At 39.4% G+C, this 19,233-nt stretch overlaps 1 protein-coding gene across 1 annotated transcript; it reads left to right on the top strand.

Moving 5' to 3' along the window:
- The first annotated feature begins 93 nt into the window (after nucleotides 1-93).
- DNAJC25 (DnaJ heat shock protein family (Hsp40) member C25) lies at nucleotides 94-16,936 on the top strand. The gene is made up of 4 exons (XM_082469230.1): nucleotides 94-526; nucleotides 13,111-13,263; nucleotides 15,050-15,520; nucleotides 16,670-16,936. The coding sequence occupies exons 1-4, from the start codon at nucleotides 194-196 to the stop codon at nucleotides 16,790-16,792; spliced, it is 1,080 nt and encodes a 359-aa protein (XP_082325356.1). The 5' UTR covers nucleotides 94-193; the 3' UTR covers nucleotides 16,793-16,936.
- The last annotated feature ends 2,297 nt before the right edge of the window (nucleotides 16,937-19,233 follow it).

Raw genomic sequence — 19,233 nt, 5'->3', positions numbered from 1 at the left:
CGGGAGCAGCCGGGCGGCTGAAGCGTCCTGCTCCCCTAGCAACGGTCGTGACGGAAGTGGTTGAGGCAGCCGCGCCCGGTGCGCCTGCGCGGAGGCGCCGCGTGCTGACGTGGTTCTGGGTCCAGCAGCCCAGCCGGGCGCGCGGTGGAGTGCCGGGGTGCGGCTGGGCTAGTGGAGCCGTGGCCCAGCCGGGATGGCGACGCCGATCGCTCCGCGCCGGGGAGCCGGCGCTACCGGCCGGCGCTGGTTGGTGCTGCTGCCGCCCCTGCTGCTGGCGGTGCTGCTGCCGCGGCCCGCGGCGGCCCTGGTGGAAGGGCTCTACTGCGGCACGCGGGACTGCTACGAGGTGCTGGGGGTGAGCCGCACGGCGGGCAAGGCGGAGATCGCGCGGGCCTACCGCCAGCTGGCTCGGCGCTACCACCCCGACCGCTACCGGCCCGAGCCCGGCGACGAGGGCCCCGGACGGACGCCGCAGAGCGCGGAGGAGGCCTTCCTGCTGGTGGCCACCGCCTACGAGACTCTTAAGGTAAGCCTGGGGGCGCGGATGGGCTGCGAGGACCCGCTGGCGAAGCGCGCGGCGTGGCCCCTTCGGCCCCTGGCCCGGGGAGCGAGGCTCCCTGTGACTCCGGCGCCGGGCGCGACCACCGCCACCACCCTTAGGATGCTCGCGCTTCCCCACGTGAGAGAGCGCATACGGCCCACTGACAAAGATGGGAACCCCCTCGGTCTTGGAGGGCAGCCAGCCCCCTCCTTTTTGTTACAGTCTTTTTTATGCAAAGCTTTGGGCTTCTTACGATTTAGTGAAAATGTTTTAATAACGTGCAGCGCACTCTCGGAAAGCAGGGTGATTATTATTACCAAGATCTGTGATAGAAAGCAGGAAAGGGCTCCAGTGACAGTGAGATGCCCGAATTTGAGTTGACAGAAACTTGGTTTCTGGGGATGGTATTAATTGTGACATTTAGCTTGGGTTTAAGGATGTAGAAAAATACTAAGAACAACACCGGATGTTTGATTCCGGCTCTGAACACCCCTGTATGACCTTGGATAGTGACTTAATATGTCAAAGTACCTGTTTCTTCATAGGCACAATTAAGGCCATGATACCTGCTCCACGGGTTGTTATGAGGTTAAATGATAAATGAGAAACCCCCTATACAGGACCTGCAAATAGGTGCTTAATGACTTGGGTTTCAAGACTGAGAATTTCTAGTAGGAAGTATTTTGTGAGTATATGTATAGTCATTTGCTAAAGGTTTTATTGAGTCTTGTGGGGATGGGGAGATTTAGCCTGATCCTGTTTTCTTCTACTGCTGGGAAAAGCAAACCATAAAAAATCACTATGTACAAATCATATTTGGTGGAAGTGTTACTGCTTCAAGGGCCCCATCATGCTAATGCAACAGCAGTTGCAGTTGTAGGGTACTTTTTTCTAGCTTTTTTTTTTTCTTTTCTTTTTGAGGCAGAGTTTTCCATGTTGCTGTATCGTCTGCTTTCAGTGACTGCTTTGAGTGGGTATGCTATAATTTAACCATGGATTATTTTTCCAGGTTAGATTTCCAGAACTGAAAATACTGAGTCAAGGAGTTCATGGCTTACTTTCCAGAGCAGTTCGGATAATATGGAGTCATAAAATTCACTAAATTCTCACCAGCATTGGTGAGATTGTAATTTCTCTTGGCAGTTAACTGAGGAATGGGGGGTTTGGGAAAGTGCTGAGGCCAGAGGGCTTGGTTGCCTATTATTTGGGATAGAGAGTGATTGAGGAAAGACTTCAGAAAGATGGGAAAGAACTTCATTCAAGGCAGCCCAGCATCTGAAGCTCCAGTCTGCTTTTCTGCAGTGAGGAAAGATAATGGTCCAGACGAGCATCCAGAAGGGCTGCCACTGGTCCTCCAAAGCCCTCGTGGCACAAGAGGGAGCACTGGGCAGGTGGAGAACTTCCAGAAGAGAGGCAGCAGAAACAGTGGCGACTGTTGCCTTCTGCTGGGGTTGGAGACGGGTAGATTTGGCATGAAAACGGTGAGCACGATAGTAAGAACTTTGAAAAAAAGTGCCAAGAAATAGAGACTGTAGAAAATCTGGCTGGGAGGAATCCCAGGACTCTAAATATTCTTGCCATTTTCTCGAAGAGACAAATTCAGAGGCTGATCTGGCTGTAATGGTTGCCTCTAAATGCTGCTACAAGTTTAGCACTGATTTGTCAGCTAACAAAAAGCTCAATAAAATAATTTGTCCACTCAAGAACAAGGAACTTTGAGGCAGTTAAAAACTAGTATGTCTGGAGAAAGTAACACTTACTCTTGACTGGGACAGGTTTGCGGTAGCTGCAAATGCCTCCAAACAGGAAACTAGAATTGGAGTTGCACTGATGGAGGGTGGGAGAGAGTGTTCTATAGTTTCCCCAACCCCACTCATTATTACTGCAGGAGAACGAAAATTATCTGTGAGAGAAAAGGGCTGTCTGGGCTTAGTTTGGACCCATGGAAATCAGACTTAGTTGAGCTCTATGAAAACTCCCATGTTAAATTTATAGAGATAGATAGGGATTCCACTTCCAAGTGGAACACCTTCAGAAACTTTTTAAAAAACTTCATTGCAGATGCTCTCTCCTGGAATAAGGAAAAGGAGTTTGACTTGCCATGTGTGGAAGAAGTTATTAAAAACAAACAGGGTGATCTGATTTTATTGCTGTCATAATGGAGAATTGTGAGAAGGTTGCCAGAAGATACCATTTCTGGGTAATGCAGAGATCTGATAAACTGGGGTCATCCCCTTGAGGCAACAGGGATGTAACCACTGTTTTGCTTGGATTATATCCACAGACTGGAAAGAGGGCTTGTGAGGGATAAGAGGTCCACCTGGCCTTTACTACGAGCAGGTCAGATAGAATAGTGGGAGAAGCTGATAAGTTCCAGTGGCTCTGGAATGAAGATGAGCCGCAGAAGCCTACCTGAAATTCCATATATCGTCTCATGGGGGCAGCAACTGCAGACCTGGGACCACATTTCATTTCTATTTGCTCTTTTTGTTATACGCTATATATTTCTCCATAAAGAATAGCAATAAACCCTGTGAGAGCTGAAAAGGAGGGAGGGCCTTGGGAATACTGTGTCCTCCTTCACAGCCATGTTCAGTTATTGCTGGCATATGGAGGGAGAAGTTGATTCTATATTTGCTTTGTAGAATGCCCAGGTAGATTCCATCTCTGGAACAGTGTATCTAACAGAAATTGTTTCTTTTGTGAAATCTGAAATAAATTAGTTGTAAATTCATTGGAGCCAGGAGCCTTTTTTCTCTCCCCATAATTTTTTGATAACCTTCTTAATTTCTTATTCTTGGTCTGTTCAAGTCTCTTAGCATTTTTAACATGTATGATATAAAAAGCTATACTATATCCTCATTATAGTCTTACAGTGGTGTTCCATCAAAGCTTATAACAACCAAGCATCTCTGAATAACCAAAATGAGAGATATATTTGTGTAAGATATAGTGGATTTATGACTCTGAAGTTGTCTTGGTTAAATAAATGCCTCTTTGAGAGAGAGTTTTTTTAGATGGAAATTGTTAAAAAATAAGGATACTAACATGATTTAAATGCAGTTGGTCAGACAAGGAGATATTATCACAGTTGGTCATCGTTTTCATAGCAACAGAGATTCTACCTGTGAATAGAGAGATTGAGAAAAACCAGAAAAAGAAGGATGGGTAATAATGGAAGGCAAAGGGACTTGTCAGATGCTTTTACCAAGTCATGCTTAGTTCATGTTCTCAAATAACTTAAACCTCTAGATCTCAGCAGGACTTGAAACCATTATGATTTCACACACTGCTTTATATTTGTTTCATAATATGAGTTAAGACGGTGAAATAACTGTTTAGTGTATTTGACTACTGGGGATTCAGGGACACATGGACTTTGGAAGTTAAGTAAACAGACTCTCACTCGCTGTGTCAACATTGGATCTTTTTATGTGGATATAGCACTTATCACACTGCACTGTAAATCCTGAGTAGCCCTTCTCCCCTTTCCACTAAACTTCATTTTTGCATGTATATCCATGGCACCTAGCACAGTGTCTGGCACATAGATAATGAATGCTTGTAAAATAAAAACTCCTATCTGGAGATAGATTCAGATAGGATGGAAATCGAAAGTGGATTTCTGGCGTTTTGACATTGTCATGTGAAGCCTACTTTGGCATTTTACCCCAAATTAATTGTAGTTTTAAAGAGTGGTACAGATAAAGTAGATTGGATGGGTATGAATGAAAAATTCCTGCATGAGAGAAAAATTATACTTCTGTTTTTAAGGAGAAATTATTTTCTCAGGGTTTTTAAGAACATTAATTATTTTTGATATAGATATGAACTGGATGAATTAGATAAAACGAGAAGGATGGCATAGAAATAAGCAGATGAGGGAATAGGTGGTAAGGATGCACTTAGAAAAACTGTAATTGGTAGAAAATGGTAGAGTTTGACAGCATTTTGCAAGATCATGAGAGAAGAACACAGAAAAGGTCTTGGAGGTATTACTGGCGTGCAGGTTATCTGATAAATTGAAGGGATGTATAGAGAGAGACTTCTGCTCCTCCGGCCTTGTCTTGGCAGGGAAGTCACAGGAACATGTCAGTTTCTTTTTATCAGTCTGGTTGATGTGGCAGCGCTTTAGCACTTAAGAATGATTTGACAAAAAGGGGATTATGAACTCCCTGCCCTGTTATGGTTACTGTTTATTGTTCTCCCTTTGTATATTCGCTTAACCCTTACTCTAACTGGTACTGACACAGGTGCTGGGGGAGGAGACCATAACAATGAAAACGGCACAGTTCCTGCCTTTAAGCTTTTAGTATAAGAAGGATACAGATACTTATTGTTTGGTTATTATTTATCTAAGTTATATAATAAAAACTTGTAGATTATATTGCAGCACTGAGAGAACACAATTATTTCTTCTCAGGGGATTGGAGAAGAATGTACTCTTTGATCTGGATCTAGAACAGTCACCAAGGTTGACTGTGGAGGGACATTTCTGGTAGAGAAAAGTCTTGATCCACGAAAACATGGAGTCATGAGCGTGCAAGGCTTGTTCCAGGAATGAGATGTAGGATCACTTTTATTATGCTTTTCCCAGGGACTCTTCGTTTTGGAGGAAAAAAATTAACCGCACTTATTGGTATTACAATTTTTCTTTTCCAGCATCGATCCAGATTTTAATCAGTCATTCATAATAATTGGGTATTCATAAAACTGATAGAAATGATGTAAATTTCTATTACAGTTGTGATGCTGATAAACAGCCAAGTTAAGTAAGCTTGATGGCAGATAATTTTCATTTCACATACCAACTGTAATTGGTCTCGACTCCATGTAACACTTGTAAATTTGGGGCCCTTGTCTGGGTTTAGTGGAAAAGATGACATGTTAAACTGTTCTCCCATGGGCCCAGGAGAAGGGTGTGGTACCTTATGTGCCACATTTGCTATTTCTGCTGTGAACCCATAAGTGTTGTTTATTTTTTACTCATCCCTTAATTTCACCTGTTATTCCCTGCTTATGGCCAAGGTTGATTATACACCAGATGTGTTTAAATCTAGTGCTGTGACTACCTGACACATGATGGTATCAACACATCAGAGCTTTTTCGAGTCACACAAAAACTACTGAGTTGATATAATTCTAGCCAGAAACTAAGCACTTGATGTTTTAATTTTGCTTGTGCAAATTTATCATGGGTAAACAGACTATTTTGAGATATTCACAGCACAAAGACCCTTACTGTATTTTTAGAGACTGTAGGGGATCTACTATTTCTAGGTTAGAAGCCTGTCAGGTGCATGGTAGGGAGAATGTTTCAGGAGACTGGAAATAGTTTGGGATCGACCCTTTAAGCTGTGTTCAGGCATGTGAACCTTATGTATTGAAGTTACCAGAGGTTTTAAAGTGCATAAGTAACACAATCTGATGTTTGTTTCAGAAAGAAAGTTCTGGGAACAATGTGGAAGATGGGTTGGGGGAAGGCAGGAAGGTATTCTTGGCTGAACTCATTTTATTTCCATCTTAGTCTTCTGGAATCTCATCATTCCTCTTTGGTAACTTAAGAATCTCTTATTTGGTTCATTTCTCATTCCTTAATTTTGCTTCTTTTAAAGCTACGGTCAATTTTTCTTCTTTCTTCATTGTTGGCCGTCCTTACTTCCTCATACCCCTTTCATTTAAACTATCATAAACTGACATGTGCATCAGCACACGTTCTGGAGCTGTTCTTCCTAAGATGAATAGTGATGCTCTAAGCATCAGATCAGAGGGCTGCTCTTCCTGTTGGAACTATTTGTGGCATTTGATGTTGACCACGTAGTTCTTTAAGCTGTTCTCCCTTGACTCCCTTCATGTAATTCTCTCCCCTTTCTCCAAGCTTTCTAGCCATTTCTTTTAGTCTGTATTTCTTTTCCTCTGCCTTCACCTTAAACATTGCATTTCCTTAGAGTCCTGTCCTTTGGGTACTCTTTTCTTTTTATTTTCTAAGCTCGTCCTGATGAAACTCAACTACATCCTTGACAACCCTGAAATTCGTGTATTCTCTAGGTTCATATTTTTCGATTGTCTCTCATTTGTAGCACAGGTACCCAAAATTATACATGAAACTAATCCTGTTTTCTTTGTTAAAGCATACATTTTAAAAGAGGTTGACTCTTGTACAAATACAAAATGAACATGTGTCAAAGATTTTATTTAACTCATTAATTAATGAGGGAACCAGTAAGATATTAAAACTGGTTCAAAAGAGAAAAAGTGCCACACAGTTTACAGTCAAGACAAGGAGTGCTGAAATGCCTGTAATACTGGTCAGTATGACAAGGCAGTTATCAGTTGCCTTAATTCCACTGGTCACGATTTGTCTTTTTGTGAATAAGAATTATTTGCATTACTTCCAGTTTTCCACAAGTTACTTCTTTCTCTACAAAGTTAAAATAGACTTTTCAAAGACAAATAAAGGCACACCCCTCCTACAGGGATAATCCTTGGAGGCTCCAGGCATTGAAAAGCTATCCAGTAATTTTCTTTCCTCCCCATTTCAAAATCTTCCACAATTTTCCCCTGCCTCTTCTCCACACTTGCTGTCCTCTTCCTTTATTCTTAGAATAACATGGTTCACACAGTGACTATAATTAGAAACATCACTCTCGTGCTCAACATGATTGATTCCTGTACCCCTTTAATCACTAAGTCCTATTTGTTCTACTTCTTAGTCTCTAAAATCTGTTTCTCCCTCATTCCTTTCTTTACAATACTATCAGAGTTATCGTCCCAAAATATACACTTCTACTCAATGCTATTTATTTTTCTCATACTTGAAAACATTTTATGTTTGAATAGCACAGACATTAACACCCTAACACTTTAGCATGGCATATAAGATCCCCTGTGGTTCTTATCCAAACCTATCTTCCTGGCCACATTTACTACTCCTTTCTTCCCTAAACTTCCCCAGTGCTAAAGCTTCACTGAATCTGTTCTATACACTGATGCTTCTGTACCTTAACACTTGCTGTTCCCCTTGCCTGGAACACATTTTACCACATCTTACTTGCTTTTCAGGATCTAGCACTCATTTCATGTCTTCTGTGAATCCCATTACCAGTGGTCTCAGGCAGAGTTAGTCCTTAGTACATTGAATTGTGCTCTTCTTGCTTGCTAGATTCTTATTGTAGATGGGAGAGTTATTGAGGCCAGGTCCTTAATTTATTTGTTTTTTTATCCTCCTTTGTGCTCAGCACATGGCTTAAGGCCCTGCATAACTATTTGCTGAACTGAAAATAACTAAGGTTTTTTAAAGCTCAGGTAACCAAGTAGATGGTGTTACCGTTAACTGAGACACAGGAGCAGATTTGGGTTTTGAGCATGTTGAATTTGAGATATTTATGTTACATTTAGGAAGTGTTCAGGAGGTATCTGAAAATAGTAGGAGCAGGGAAAACAGATCTGTGTGTCACTCGTATATGATATATAGGTGATACTGCAAATGATGGAAGTTGCTATGACCACATGTAGACTGAGAAGAGAAGACGTAGAAGATAGTAGCACGAGTGGCTGGTGGGTAGGGAACAGGAAGAGAAATGAAAACTCAGAGCAGTTAACTTTCTTCCTCTTTAGTAGGGTGTAATGGCCTGGAAAAAAATTTAGGGGAACAGATGTTATTTTTTTAAAGGATCATTTGTGTGTGTATTTCTCTTAAAAACAGGATTACTATATATATTTAAGAATGAACAAACTATTACTATATTTTCATATATTATTGATTCTTGGCCTTTGCCATCCTAAACGGTTTCTATTATTTGTATAATCGAAGATTTTAAATGTGAAACTGGCTGCAATATCTAATTATTGCAATTTAAGTTTATTGAAATCAAACAATTCATTATTTCTTTCAAGGACAAGAACATAATATATTTTTGCCTCTGGGGAGGGGGGAACGATCATTTTCATCAGAGAAGGAAGGATTCAGTGCTTTCTTTGCTTGCGGGTTTCCTCTTGTTCACTTCTGATCTAGATTTTGGTGGTTATGTTCCAGTCCTCCTGCATATGCCCAAGAGGATTGGGAGTGGAGTGGACACCAGCAGAAGCACCATTTTTTCCTGTAGAGATTAGAGACAAGGAGCTTATTGCCCTGCTTGTCAAGGCTCAGGACAGAGAGGAGGAAGAAACAAGTATAAAGGTTTTGGTTTTGGAAAGAAGTTGGAATCTCCTGACCCTGGGACCTTAAGATCCACAAAATTGCTGAAAGAAAAAATACTACCTTATTGAAAGGTAAGATATTACACTGTTTTAAGGTTTAAGCTATTTTAGTCACATTAGCATATCTTCATAAGCTATGAAATCAAGCAGTCATTTCTGCCAAGCCCAAGTTTTTGTGGCATAGTCACCCGTCTCACCTTCCTGGTAAGGTGGAGACCTGTGTGGCTGGAGAGATGTCTGTAGTGAGGGAGAGCCTTTATAAAATTTCATTCAGTTTTGAAATGATATTTATTGAATGCCAGGCACTGTGCTAGGCCTTGGATATACAGAGATTAAGGAATCACCCTACCTGCCTTCTAGAAGTTCTCATTCAAGGAAAAGAAAAAAACTGATGATTACAATGTGATAAGTGCTATAATAAATAGGTAATAAGTGTAAGAAGAGTGGTCTAAATCTGTCTACTAATGTTTATGTTCTAAAGGATTAATAGGAGCTCATGAGGTTGGAAGAAAGGCTTGGGCATTTGAGTCAAAGTGAATAATTATCTGTTCAGTCATAGATATAAAAGAGCATGCTGTACTTGAAGAACACACCAAATTCCAGAAATTGCTATCTGAATGTTTGCTATGGGCAAAAGAAGGGAGAGTGATAAGATGTTTCTTAAGTAGGTAAGTTTGGGTCAGTTATGGAGGCCTTGTTGCATGACAAGGAAAATTGAACTTACCTTACTAGACACTGGGAAGTATTGGACAGAACAAACAAAAAAACTGTGAGGCTACTTTAGTCCCAAGATGGGTAGGAGAAAAAATAAATATATGGTATTAAAAATAAATATATGGTAAAAATATGTAAGAATGTACGTGAAACTCTCTAATTGGGTCCCAGTCTGTCTTTTCTTTTTTGCTAATATTCCTGGTATCCTGTGTTCTTATTAGGTTGATTCTAAACTTAGTAGGCTACTGAAGAGTAGGACTTTGACTTAGATTGTTGAGAATCCCTAACTCTTCAATTTGTGCCAACCTTGAACAACCTTGTAAAGTGTATTATGCATGCCTCAGCCTAAAATCCATTTTCTTCATTCTGGAGAGGAAGCTTTAAACACATTAAAGAAAGAAGACTGTGGCTGAATAAACGCTGTAACAAGGAGATCGCAGACCTTCTTGTCTCTAATCATGACCAAAACAGGGTCATGAAATTATGGTGGCCCCAAGGAAAAGAAAACCATTCTAAGAGAAGTCAGACTTGACCCTGAAACCTTTTACAGGGATGAGGTAGTTTGAGGACTCATTACAGAGGTCCCTGAATAGACCCTGCAGGCTCTGGTTACAGTAGAGAGGCTAAACATAAGGTATAAATTTTGGAGTTGCTGGTACTGGAGCATTAGCTGACCATCCTGTTAAATGAAGCTCTGGACTTGATGAAGTCACAAATCCAGGGACCAGTGAGATGGTGACTCTGGGGGAAGATATGGGTGAAAAGCTTGAAGAAGGACATCTGCATTCTATGGACTGTGACCTTCACTAAGATAAGAGAACAAACAAGAGAACAGCCACTAAACGCATGACATTCACAAAGCAGATTTCAGTGACACTCACAGATCTTGCTGTATACTTCAACCAGGAGGAGTACAGACAGTCAGACTGGGCAATGGACTGTGCAGAGAGAGTGATGCTGGAGGACTGTAGGAATCTCATCTCAGGGGGGCAGTTAGTTTCAAAACTACATGTAATCTAGTTGGAGCAAGGAGAAGAATCGCGTTTGAAGAAATACATTTCAAAAAGCATCTGCCAAGATTGGGAGGCTGAGTTTAAAAGGCAACGAATTCAGGCCAAAAGCAGAGCATATCTATAAAATTAGCCAAAAGGGCAAAAAAATGGAGAGAGAATGGAAAAATTCTCAAAGGATGTCTTGAAGTACTCAGAATGAAATACATCAAGGTACATAGGCTTATGACCTGTAACGTTTTACCCTCTTTAGGTTAGAAACTCTAGAATATGATGATGGCTTATAGGAGGAATAATGGACTGACAGTTGAGGCGTGTGGCACGCAGCTTGCGGGATCTCAGTTCCCTTACCAGGGATTGAACCCAGGCCATAGCAGTGAAAGGCTGGAATCCTAACCAGTAGGCCACCAGGGAACTCCCGAGAAAATCTTTTCTAATGGAAGAGAACATACAAGGAGTGAATTTGAAAATAATATCAGCCTGAGCTCAGCTTTCCTTATATAACAGATGATTCACATATTGGCCCTCCATACAGTGCCATGGAATAGACTTTAAATATATTTACATCTAATTATACTAGATACTACTTCATCTAGCTTCAAATTCTAGTCAGAGGTAAAAAATATTTTGAATGTAATGAATGTAAGAACTGTTACTGAGGGCTTCCCTGGTGGCACAGTGGTTAAGAATCCGCCTGCCAATGCAGGGGACACGGGTTCGAGCCCTGGTCCGGGAATATCCCACATGCTGCAGAGCAACTAAGCCTGTGCGCCACAACTACTGAGCCTGTGAGCCACAACTACCGAAGCCCGCATGCCACAACTACTGAAGCCCGCGCACTGAGAGCCCATGCTCTGCAACAAGAGAAGCCACCGCGATGAGAAGCCTGCGCACCGCAACGAAGAGTAGCCCCCGCTCGCCATAACTAGAGAAAGCCTGCGCACAGCAAAGACCAACGAAGCCAAAAATAAAATTAAAATAAATTAAAAATAAATAAATTTATTAAAAAAAAAAAAAAAGAAAGGAGGAGGCCCTGAACAGACCCCAGCGCCTCTGTGGTAACAAAGCACTAAGTGCAGATTTTGAAATGTTTAGCTAATAATCTGCAACTTTATGAATGCTGAATAATTAATTTATCATAGAAGTCATCTAGGTTAAAGAAAGATTTTTTTTTCATAATGGTTTATGTTGTACTCACTTATAGAGAGTAAAGAATTTGCTGTAGTTTTAGTCTTTAACATTTTTTGGAAACAAGACAAGCTGAAAAATAGGTTTCCTGTGGGATTAAAGAAAAAAAGCAAATCACAACCTAGTTTGGTAGCTTTTCAACCTATGTAGCTCAGTAAAAGATTGGCGTTTATACCTGTTAGAAACTGATTAAAATTAGAGAAGGTTTTAAGAAATGCTTTATTTGTGACCATTTGAGCAGCATTTCAGAATGCTATAATTTTTTCAACATGTTTGCATGATTAAGAAAGAGCTATATAGGGGCTTCCCTGGTGGCTCAGTGGTTAAGAATCCGCCTGCCAATGCAGGGGACACGGGTTCGAGCCCTGGTCCGGGAAGATCCCACATGCCACGGAGCAACTAAGCCCGTGCACCACAACTACTGACCCTGCGCTCTAGAGCCTGCGAGCCACAACTACTGAGCCCACGTGCTGCAACTACTGAAGCCCTTGCGCCTAGAACCCGTGCTCTGCAACAAGAGAAGCCACCGCAATGAGAAGCCCGCGCACTGCAACAAAGAGTAGCCCCCGCTCGCCACAACCAGAGAAAGCCCACGTGCACAGCAACAAAGACCCAACGCAGCCAAAATAAATAACTAAATAAATTTATAAAAAAAAAAAAAAGAAAAAAAAGAAAGAGCTATATATTACCTTATTTATGAACTGGGCTGTGAAAATGTGTTAATGTAGTGAAATACTACATATTTTTAGCCTGTTTTTGTATACTGTATGTCATCTGATATACAAAATAACCCTGTAAAATTAGTAGGGCAGCTATTAATAGCTCTAATTTACAAGTGAAGAAGAGTGACGCTCAGAGAGGCTAAAATTTTTGCCTAATATCATAAAGCTAGACTTTGACCATTATCCTGCATCGATGTCTCAGTGTTTCCTTGGGATGAGCATAATTCAATTTTGAGGGCATAGACTGGTTTCGTCTACTTTTTTGTTGTTTTAATCATTGCTTTCAAAAGAAAACCTTCTATACAAGGTTGGGAAATGATTGTGAATATATACAACAGAGATAAACATTCTTTTTTCTATCAACAGTTACTGAGAGTAGGTGTCAACATGCTCTTCAATTGTAAGAACACGGCAACATCCTTATTAGCACCACAGCACTGGCTAAAAAGGCATGGTTCGTTGCTACTGAAGTGTTTTTATTTTTTCCAGGAGGACTAATACTCCTCAAGAATTTGAGGAAATTTTTAAATTATGCTTTATACCTAATATTAAAGTTCTGGAAACAAATTTGTGTGTCCCTTTGAGGAATTATGGGAAATTTTTTGATTTTGACAGTTTGTTCTTTTATTCAGATTGATTACATAATTACAAAATTCTAGATTTGACTTTAACAGATTATTAACTAAGACCATTTTATGAGCTGTCCTATGAAACTGGATATCTTGTTATTTTACAGGATGAAGAAACTCGAAAAGATTATGATTACATGCTGGATCACCCAGAAGAGTACTACAGCCATTACTACCACTACTACAGCAGGCGCTTAGCCCCTAAAGTGGATGTGAGAGTTGTGATCTTGGTCAGTGTGTGCGCTATTTCAGTGTTTCAGGTGTGTATTGATGGAGGTGTGTATCTACGTGCATGTGCAGGAGTGCACAGTGGCTAGTGCTAGTCATTCAAACTGAACTAGAAGTACCTTTTTGTAGAATTTTACTTCCAGGTGAGATTAATTTTTTATATTAGAAAAATATTTATTTAACCAATTGATAATATTGGAATCTTTGTTGGCAGGCAATCTAAGAAATCATGAATGTCATTATGTAACTGTCAAAAACAAACAAAAAACTCAGATCTTTTTCTCGTGGCCCCCTCTAGAGTATTTTCCATATAACAGCCAGAGTGAATGCCAACTAGATCATATCATTTACAGGTGACCCTTGAACAACATGGGTTGGAATTGCAGTGGTCCACTTACACACGGATTCTTTTCACTACATGCAGTACCGAACCGCAGCGGTGCGCCATCTGAGGTTGGCTGAATCGGAGGGCCAGCTATACGCTGCACTCAGATTCTGCAGAGGGTGGTGCCCCCCCGCATTGTTCAAGGACCAAACTACTTTCATAGGACTTTTCAATGATTTCCCATTAAACTTGGGGAAAATTCCAAACTCCTTAATATGGCCTAACTAGTCCTGGCACCTACCCGCCAAATGCCAGGAGTGTAGAGCTTGCCATCATTGTAACAAACAAAAATGTCACACACATTTCCCCATGGCAGCTAAGGGCACTCCTGCTCAGTTTGAAAACCACTGAAATAGACTAAAAGTGCTACAGTAACTTTTTATGTTGTTTTAAAATATCACAGAAATACAAGTTTAGCCTGAAATGAGTTTTCCCTATGATTATTCCTCAACTAACCACACCTATCATATCCTCCTCTAGAAGAAAAAAGAAAGTCAAGTGACTAGAATGAAGCAGTTTGCTAGTTTCAGAATTACTTCTCCAGTTTAATTCCCAGAAATGAAATTCAATCGATATGACAAAAGAATTCCTATTGAAAACTAAAGCTGTATATTTTAAATGTATCAGCTTTTGTAGTGTTGCCTTTTCAACAGGGAGAGGAAGGGCAATTTTACTTTTCTGTTTTAGATAACGTAATACCCTAGTCACTGTTTTTTTTTTTTTTTGCTATTCCTAATAGATTGCTACTATAATATTTCAGGATATTATTGGTACAACTGCTGTATTTATTCAGTAAAATAGCTGAAATGTGTGGAGGTACTATATGAGGAGTAGGACTTTTTCTGATAATAAAACCCTTTGTGGTTGAATATATTTATGAAGTGACTTAATGTCTTCCTGTCCAAATAAGTAAAGAGTTCAAACATATTTGAATCTTTCAGTTCAGAATATGACGAGCATTACTGTGGTATGTGCAAATGGTCTATAGTTGCCTGAGTCTATACCCAGGGATTTTTTGGAAAGAAACTCCTCACCAGCTAGTTTTACCATTCGATTCTTCCTCCAGTAAGTAGACTGCAACCTTAAAAAAAAAATAGAAGAGGAGGGATTTCTTAATTGTGATCTAGGGAAGAGTCAAATGGTAAAGATGTGAAATCAACAGGTGTGATGTGATTCCACCGATCCGTCCTCTGATCCTGGGTGTCTCCTGTGGAGAATCAGTGGCTTTTTGGCTCAGCTCAGGGCTTATCTGACTTATCAGGCCTGGAGATCCCGTGTCCACATGGGCATTATTCAACTGTATCTTTAACTTACAGAGTAAGATTTTTGAGGTCCCTGTTTTTAATCAGAATAGGTTTTGGGGGGGGGGTTGTGTTCACCAAGATGAATTTTGGTAATAAAAATTACCCAGTTTTCTTTGTTAAATATTCTAGTTTTTCAGCTGGTGGAACAGCTACAACAAGGCAATCAGCTACCTGGCCACAGTGCCCAAGTACCGTATCCAAGCCATGGAGATTGCCAAGCAGCAGGGATTGCTGAGAAAAGCCAAAGAGAAGGGCAGAAACAAAAAGTCCAAAGAGGAAATTCGTGACGAGGAGGAGAACATCATAAAGAACATTATAAAAAGTAAAATAGATATAAAGGGAGGCTATCAGAAACCCCAGTTCCGTGACCTTCTCCTGTTTCAAATTCTCTTAGCTCCCTTTCACCTGTGCTCATATATAGTCTGGTATTGCCGGTGGATCTATAATTTTAACATCAAAGGCAAAGAATATGGGGAAGAAGAAAGACTATATATCATACGTAAATCTATGAAGATGTCAAAGTCTCAGTTTGATAGTCTAGAAGATCATCAGAAAGAAACTTTTCTTAAACGGGAGCTTTGGATAAAGGAGAATTATGAGGTGAGTAATTACTGTAACCTTCGTTACCAACTTAAAACTAGGTATGTGACAAGGGATCACAGAAGTGTGCTCAAATTTCTGAAATCGAAGAGTTAAATATAGAAAGATCTTTTGTTGACTGTATGACTATATTTAGTAGTGGAACAGTGGGTTTTTAACCTATAATTTGTCATTTTAAAAGATGAACTTCAAATACTTCAATTTACTAATGCTAAAAATTTGAAGTATGGTCTAATTTGTTGTGTTAAACTGTACTGTGAATTGCCAGAATGATTTGGCAAGTAGATATATTCAGCCTACTTACAAAGAACATAAAAATGGAGGGTAACATGGTAGCTCCTAAATTATTTGATAAGTTTTCACTTTTAAGTAGTTGAGGCTGCCCACTATACAATAAGCTCCGTCTGTCACAGAGTGCTATCCTGGGCTGAATTATCACGGTATTACATGCGGTTATCTTAGTCGTTACTCCCTGAAATTTGGAAGGAAAATAATTTCTTTCTGAAATTTGATATGGCTGTGAAATTGGTTATGAAAACTTGTCCATTTAGCTTCAACTGATACCAACGAAAGGTTATAGAAATGAAAGATGTTCTTTGTTCTTAACCTCTGTGGTTTATTTAACCTTCTTTGGGAACTTTAGTTAAAAATATTTTGAAAAACCAATAATTATCATTGAAGATAAAAGTAGTTGTAAGTTCAATCTGGAGACAAATGTATTTATAAGGTCACTTTGTTCCTTGGTTAGGATCAACAAAACTGAAAGCCATCTGTTAAATTTACAGAGTTAAAAAAATAAAGTGTTGATTCTTTAATATTGGACATTAGTCATAGAGAGGAAATGTTTAAACCCTTTAAACTCAGCTTATATATGATTTCAAGGAGGAAAAGAATGTATTTCCAGGTTACAGAAATCAGTGAAAAAAATTGCTAGTTCTTGCACAAGTTATTCTTTTTTATTTAACACTGAACATTAAAGTGCTTAATTGCTTAGTAATCTTAGGTGCATGGTCTTCAGAAGACAAACCAATACATTCATTGGAAACTTTTACCTAAAGTTATATTTGAAAAATATAAACATGCCATAAAGCTAATGACAAATGTTTCTCTTTGGATTGTCAAGTCAGTTTATGTTATTTATGCTGACAGGTCTACAAACAGGAACAAGAAGAGGAACTAAAGAAAAGACTGGCAAATGACCCTAGATGGAAGAGATATAGGAGGTGGATGAAGAATGAAGGGCCCGGACGGTTAATGTTTGTGGATGACTGAAGATTGCTGGAATGCTACTATGCCAAACCTTAATTGTGATACTATTTTCATAACTGAATTATTTTAGAAATGTACTGACTGTTCCTCAGCAGTAACTAAAATTCCTCAAGTATTTGATTAAACAGAATAATGTAGAAATTTAAACTTTCCCTTCAAACTTTATACATAAGACATTTATGGTTGTTCAATTTTTATAATCAATTTGTGGATTTTGTTAAAAGATTTGACATGAAGATTTATTAGTTGCCATTTAAAAATTTTATATGTTTGGTTAAAAAATTTGACATGAAAATTTATTAGATACCATTTAAAATTTTTGCGTGTTAAGTGTTTATTCTTCAAAAGTGTTTCCTTATTTTGTTATAGTGCTACATTTTTCTGCTTTCGTGGCCTCTAATAGTTTCACAAAACATAAAAATTATAACAGCATTTAATTACATTTTTGAGTGTCTTTCTAGACAGACTTCTTCAGCAAAATGATTCAACTATCATGTCATCTTTATGACAGTCATTATAGGTTTGAAATATGTTCAAAATATCTCTCTAGGAGAGTCTTCTGCTGGACTGTCTTTATAATATCTCCCCCCCAGTCATAATATTCTTACTAAGATCAGAAACTCTCCAGGAGAGTGACTCTACCTTCATGTCCTTGTAGGATGAGCTTGATTACAGTCATAGGACTATAAGTGTATTCTCACACATTTCTCCAGAAAGAACCTTGTAAGAAGGTCTTTCATACCACAGTATTGCTTTTTTACCCCCCTTCAATTAAAAAAAAAAAAGAGCAGAAATAGTGTCATGAAAAGTTCATATATTGTGAAGTCCTTGAGTGGTGAAAAATCCATTTTATGTGAGCATATTGACATGCATATAAACCAGAAAGAAGAGGTGCATGGCTGTGTGCTGTTCTATCAATGAAATGTAAATGTTTTATACGTGTGAAAGTGAAAGTAATTCACACGTAATTTGACTGAATCAAGTATGATACTGCAGCAAAGTATCGAAACACATTCATGGTAGTGAATCAATACTCCTGTTAAAAGACATATCCCAGTCCATCATATTAATAAAACGGTTGCAATATATCACAAGTTTGTTGGTATGACATTTTAAGTCAAAGATTAACATATTGCTTTTTGTATTATATAATTGTAAAAGACGTAGCATAAAAGTGTAGCATGGTAGCTATGCAGAGTCTGTTTCTACTTAAAGTAAACTAGTCCTTTCAAGAGCTCAGCCCAAATATGTGACACATACAAAGATGCAGGAGGGAAGAGTTCCATCCTTGCTAATACAGCAAAAGGCCTGAGGTGGGTTATTTAGCCTGTGAGTGAAGGCCTCAATTCCTCATTAGAAAATTAGGGGAGGAGTTTGACCAGATTATCACTAAGGCCTTTTGCAGCTTTAAAATTCTGAAATTATATAATATTTATATTTTTGTAAACTTGAGATGAAAGTGTTTTATGCATCCATTCTTTTTTGGGAGGGTGGAGAAATTACAGTGCTAAATTGTAGCAAGCTGTGCTTCAAACCCCAAATGCCCAACTCTAAACCATAGGTAAATGCCTTTGAAAGGTGCTGTGGTTGCAGTCAGTAACCCCTGTCCCAGTGAAGATGCCACCACACATGTGCCACACAACAGCATTATCACCTAAGATTAGACGTGGGTACCATATGTTATGCAGACCAGAAAGAAACGGAGGCTCTTGCCCTTCTGTTAAAATTTCAAATAAATTTATGATTAACTGTATTTCCAAAAAACCTAGTGATAAGGAAAAATAGGAGGACTGAATATGTTAGCATTCATAAAGGTTGGCTGATAAAAACCATGTATCTTTGGATACTATTTTGCATATATGCTAGATTGCTATATTTCTGTCTTTATATAGAAGTCTCATTTCTGGAATTGTTCCTGGCAGCCTGCTCACTTGGTAAAAGTTTGGTTGGTCTTTTGGAATCATGGTCATCGTATGGGTGAGATGAATGGATTCGCCTTAACGGAAGGACTATGATTCTTTTCTCCCCTTCCCTCAACAGAATGGCTTTATGCTTCAAAATCCTGGAGGAAAGGAAGGGCAATTAGTTGTGTCACAAGTGTCATTCACGTATTTTGGGTATCTTTACTATCTCCATACTCTGCCAATCCCCCACCAAAGAACCAAAAGCTTCTCCATTTCAGAAACACTTGGAGAAGAATCCTGGGCAGGGGATCCCAGAACCCTACTATAGTCAGAAAATTTCTCTTGTGCTTCATTTGAGGGCTATCACCATTTCCTCCTTGCTTGGAATTCAGGGGTTTATAGAGCATAGCTGCTTATCGCTTTCTATTATCACTTCCTATAATTGAGGTCTGTGCTAAAATTACCCTTAGGGTTACTTACATTCATGTCAGATATCCTCAGAGCAGTTTCTAAAACTGACCCTTCCCTCACTGGTCTTAT

Source organism: Balaenoptera physalus (genome assembly GCF_965194825.1).
Source record: "Balaenoptera physalus genome assembly, chromosome: 7".
NCBI classification, from domain to species: Eukaryota; Metazoa; Chordata; class Mammalia; order Artiodactyla; family Balaenopteridae; genus Balaenoptera; species Balaenoptera physalus.
This window is presented reverse-complemented; position numbering and strand designations above follow the sequence as displayed.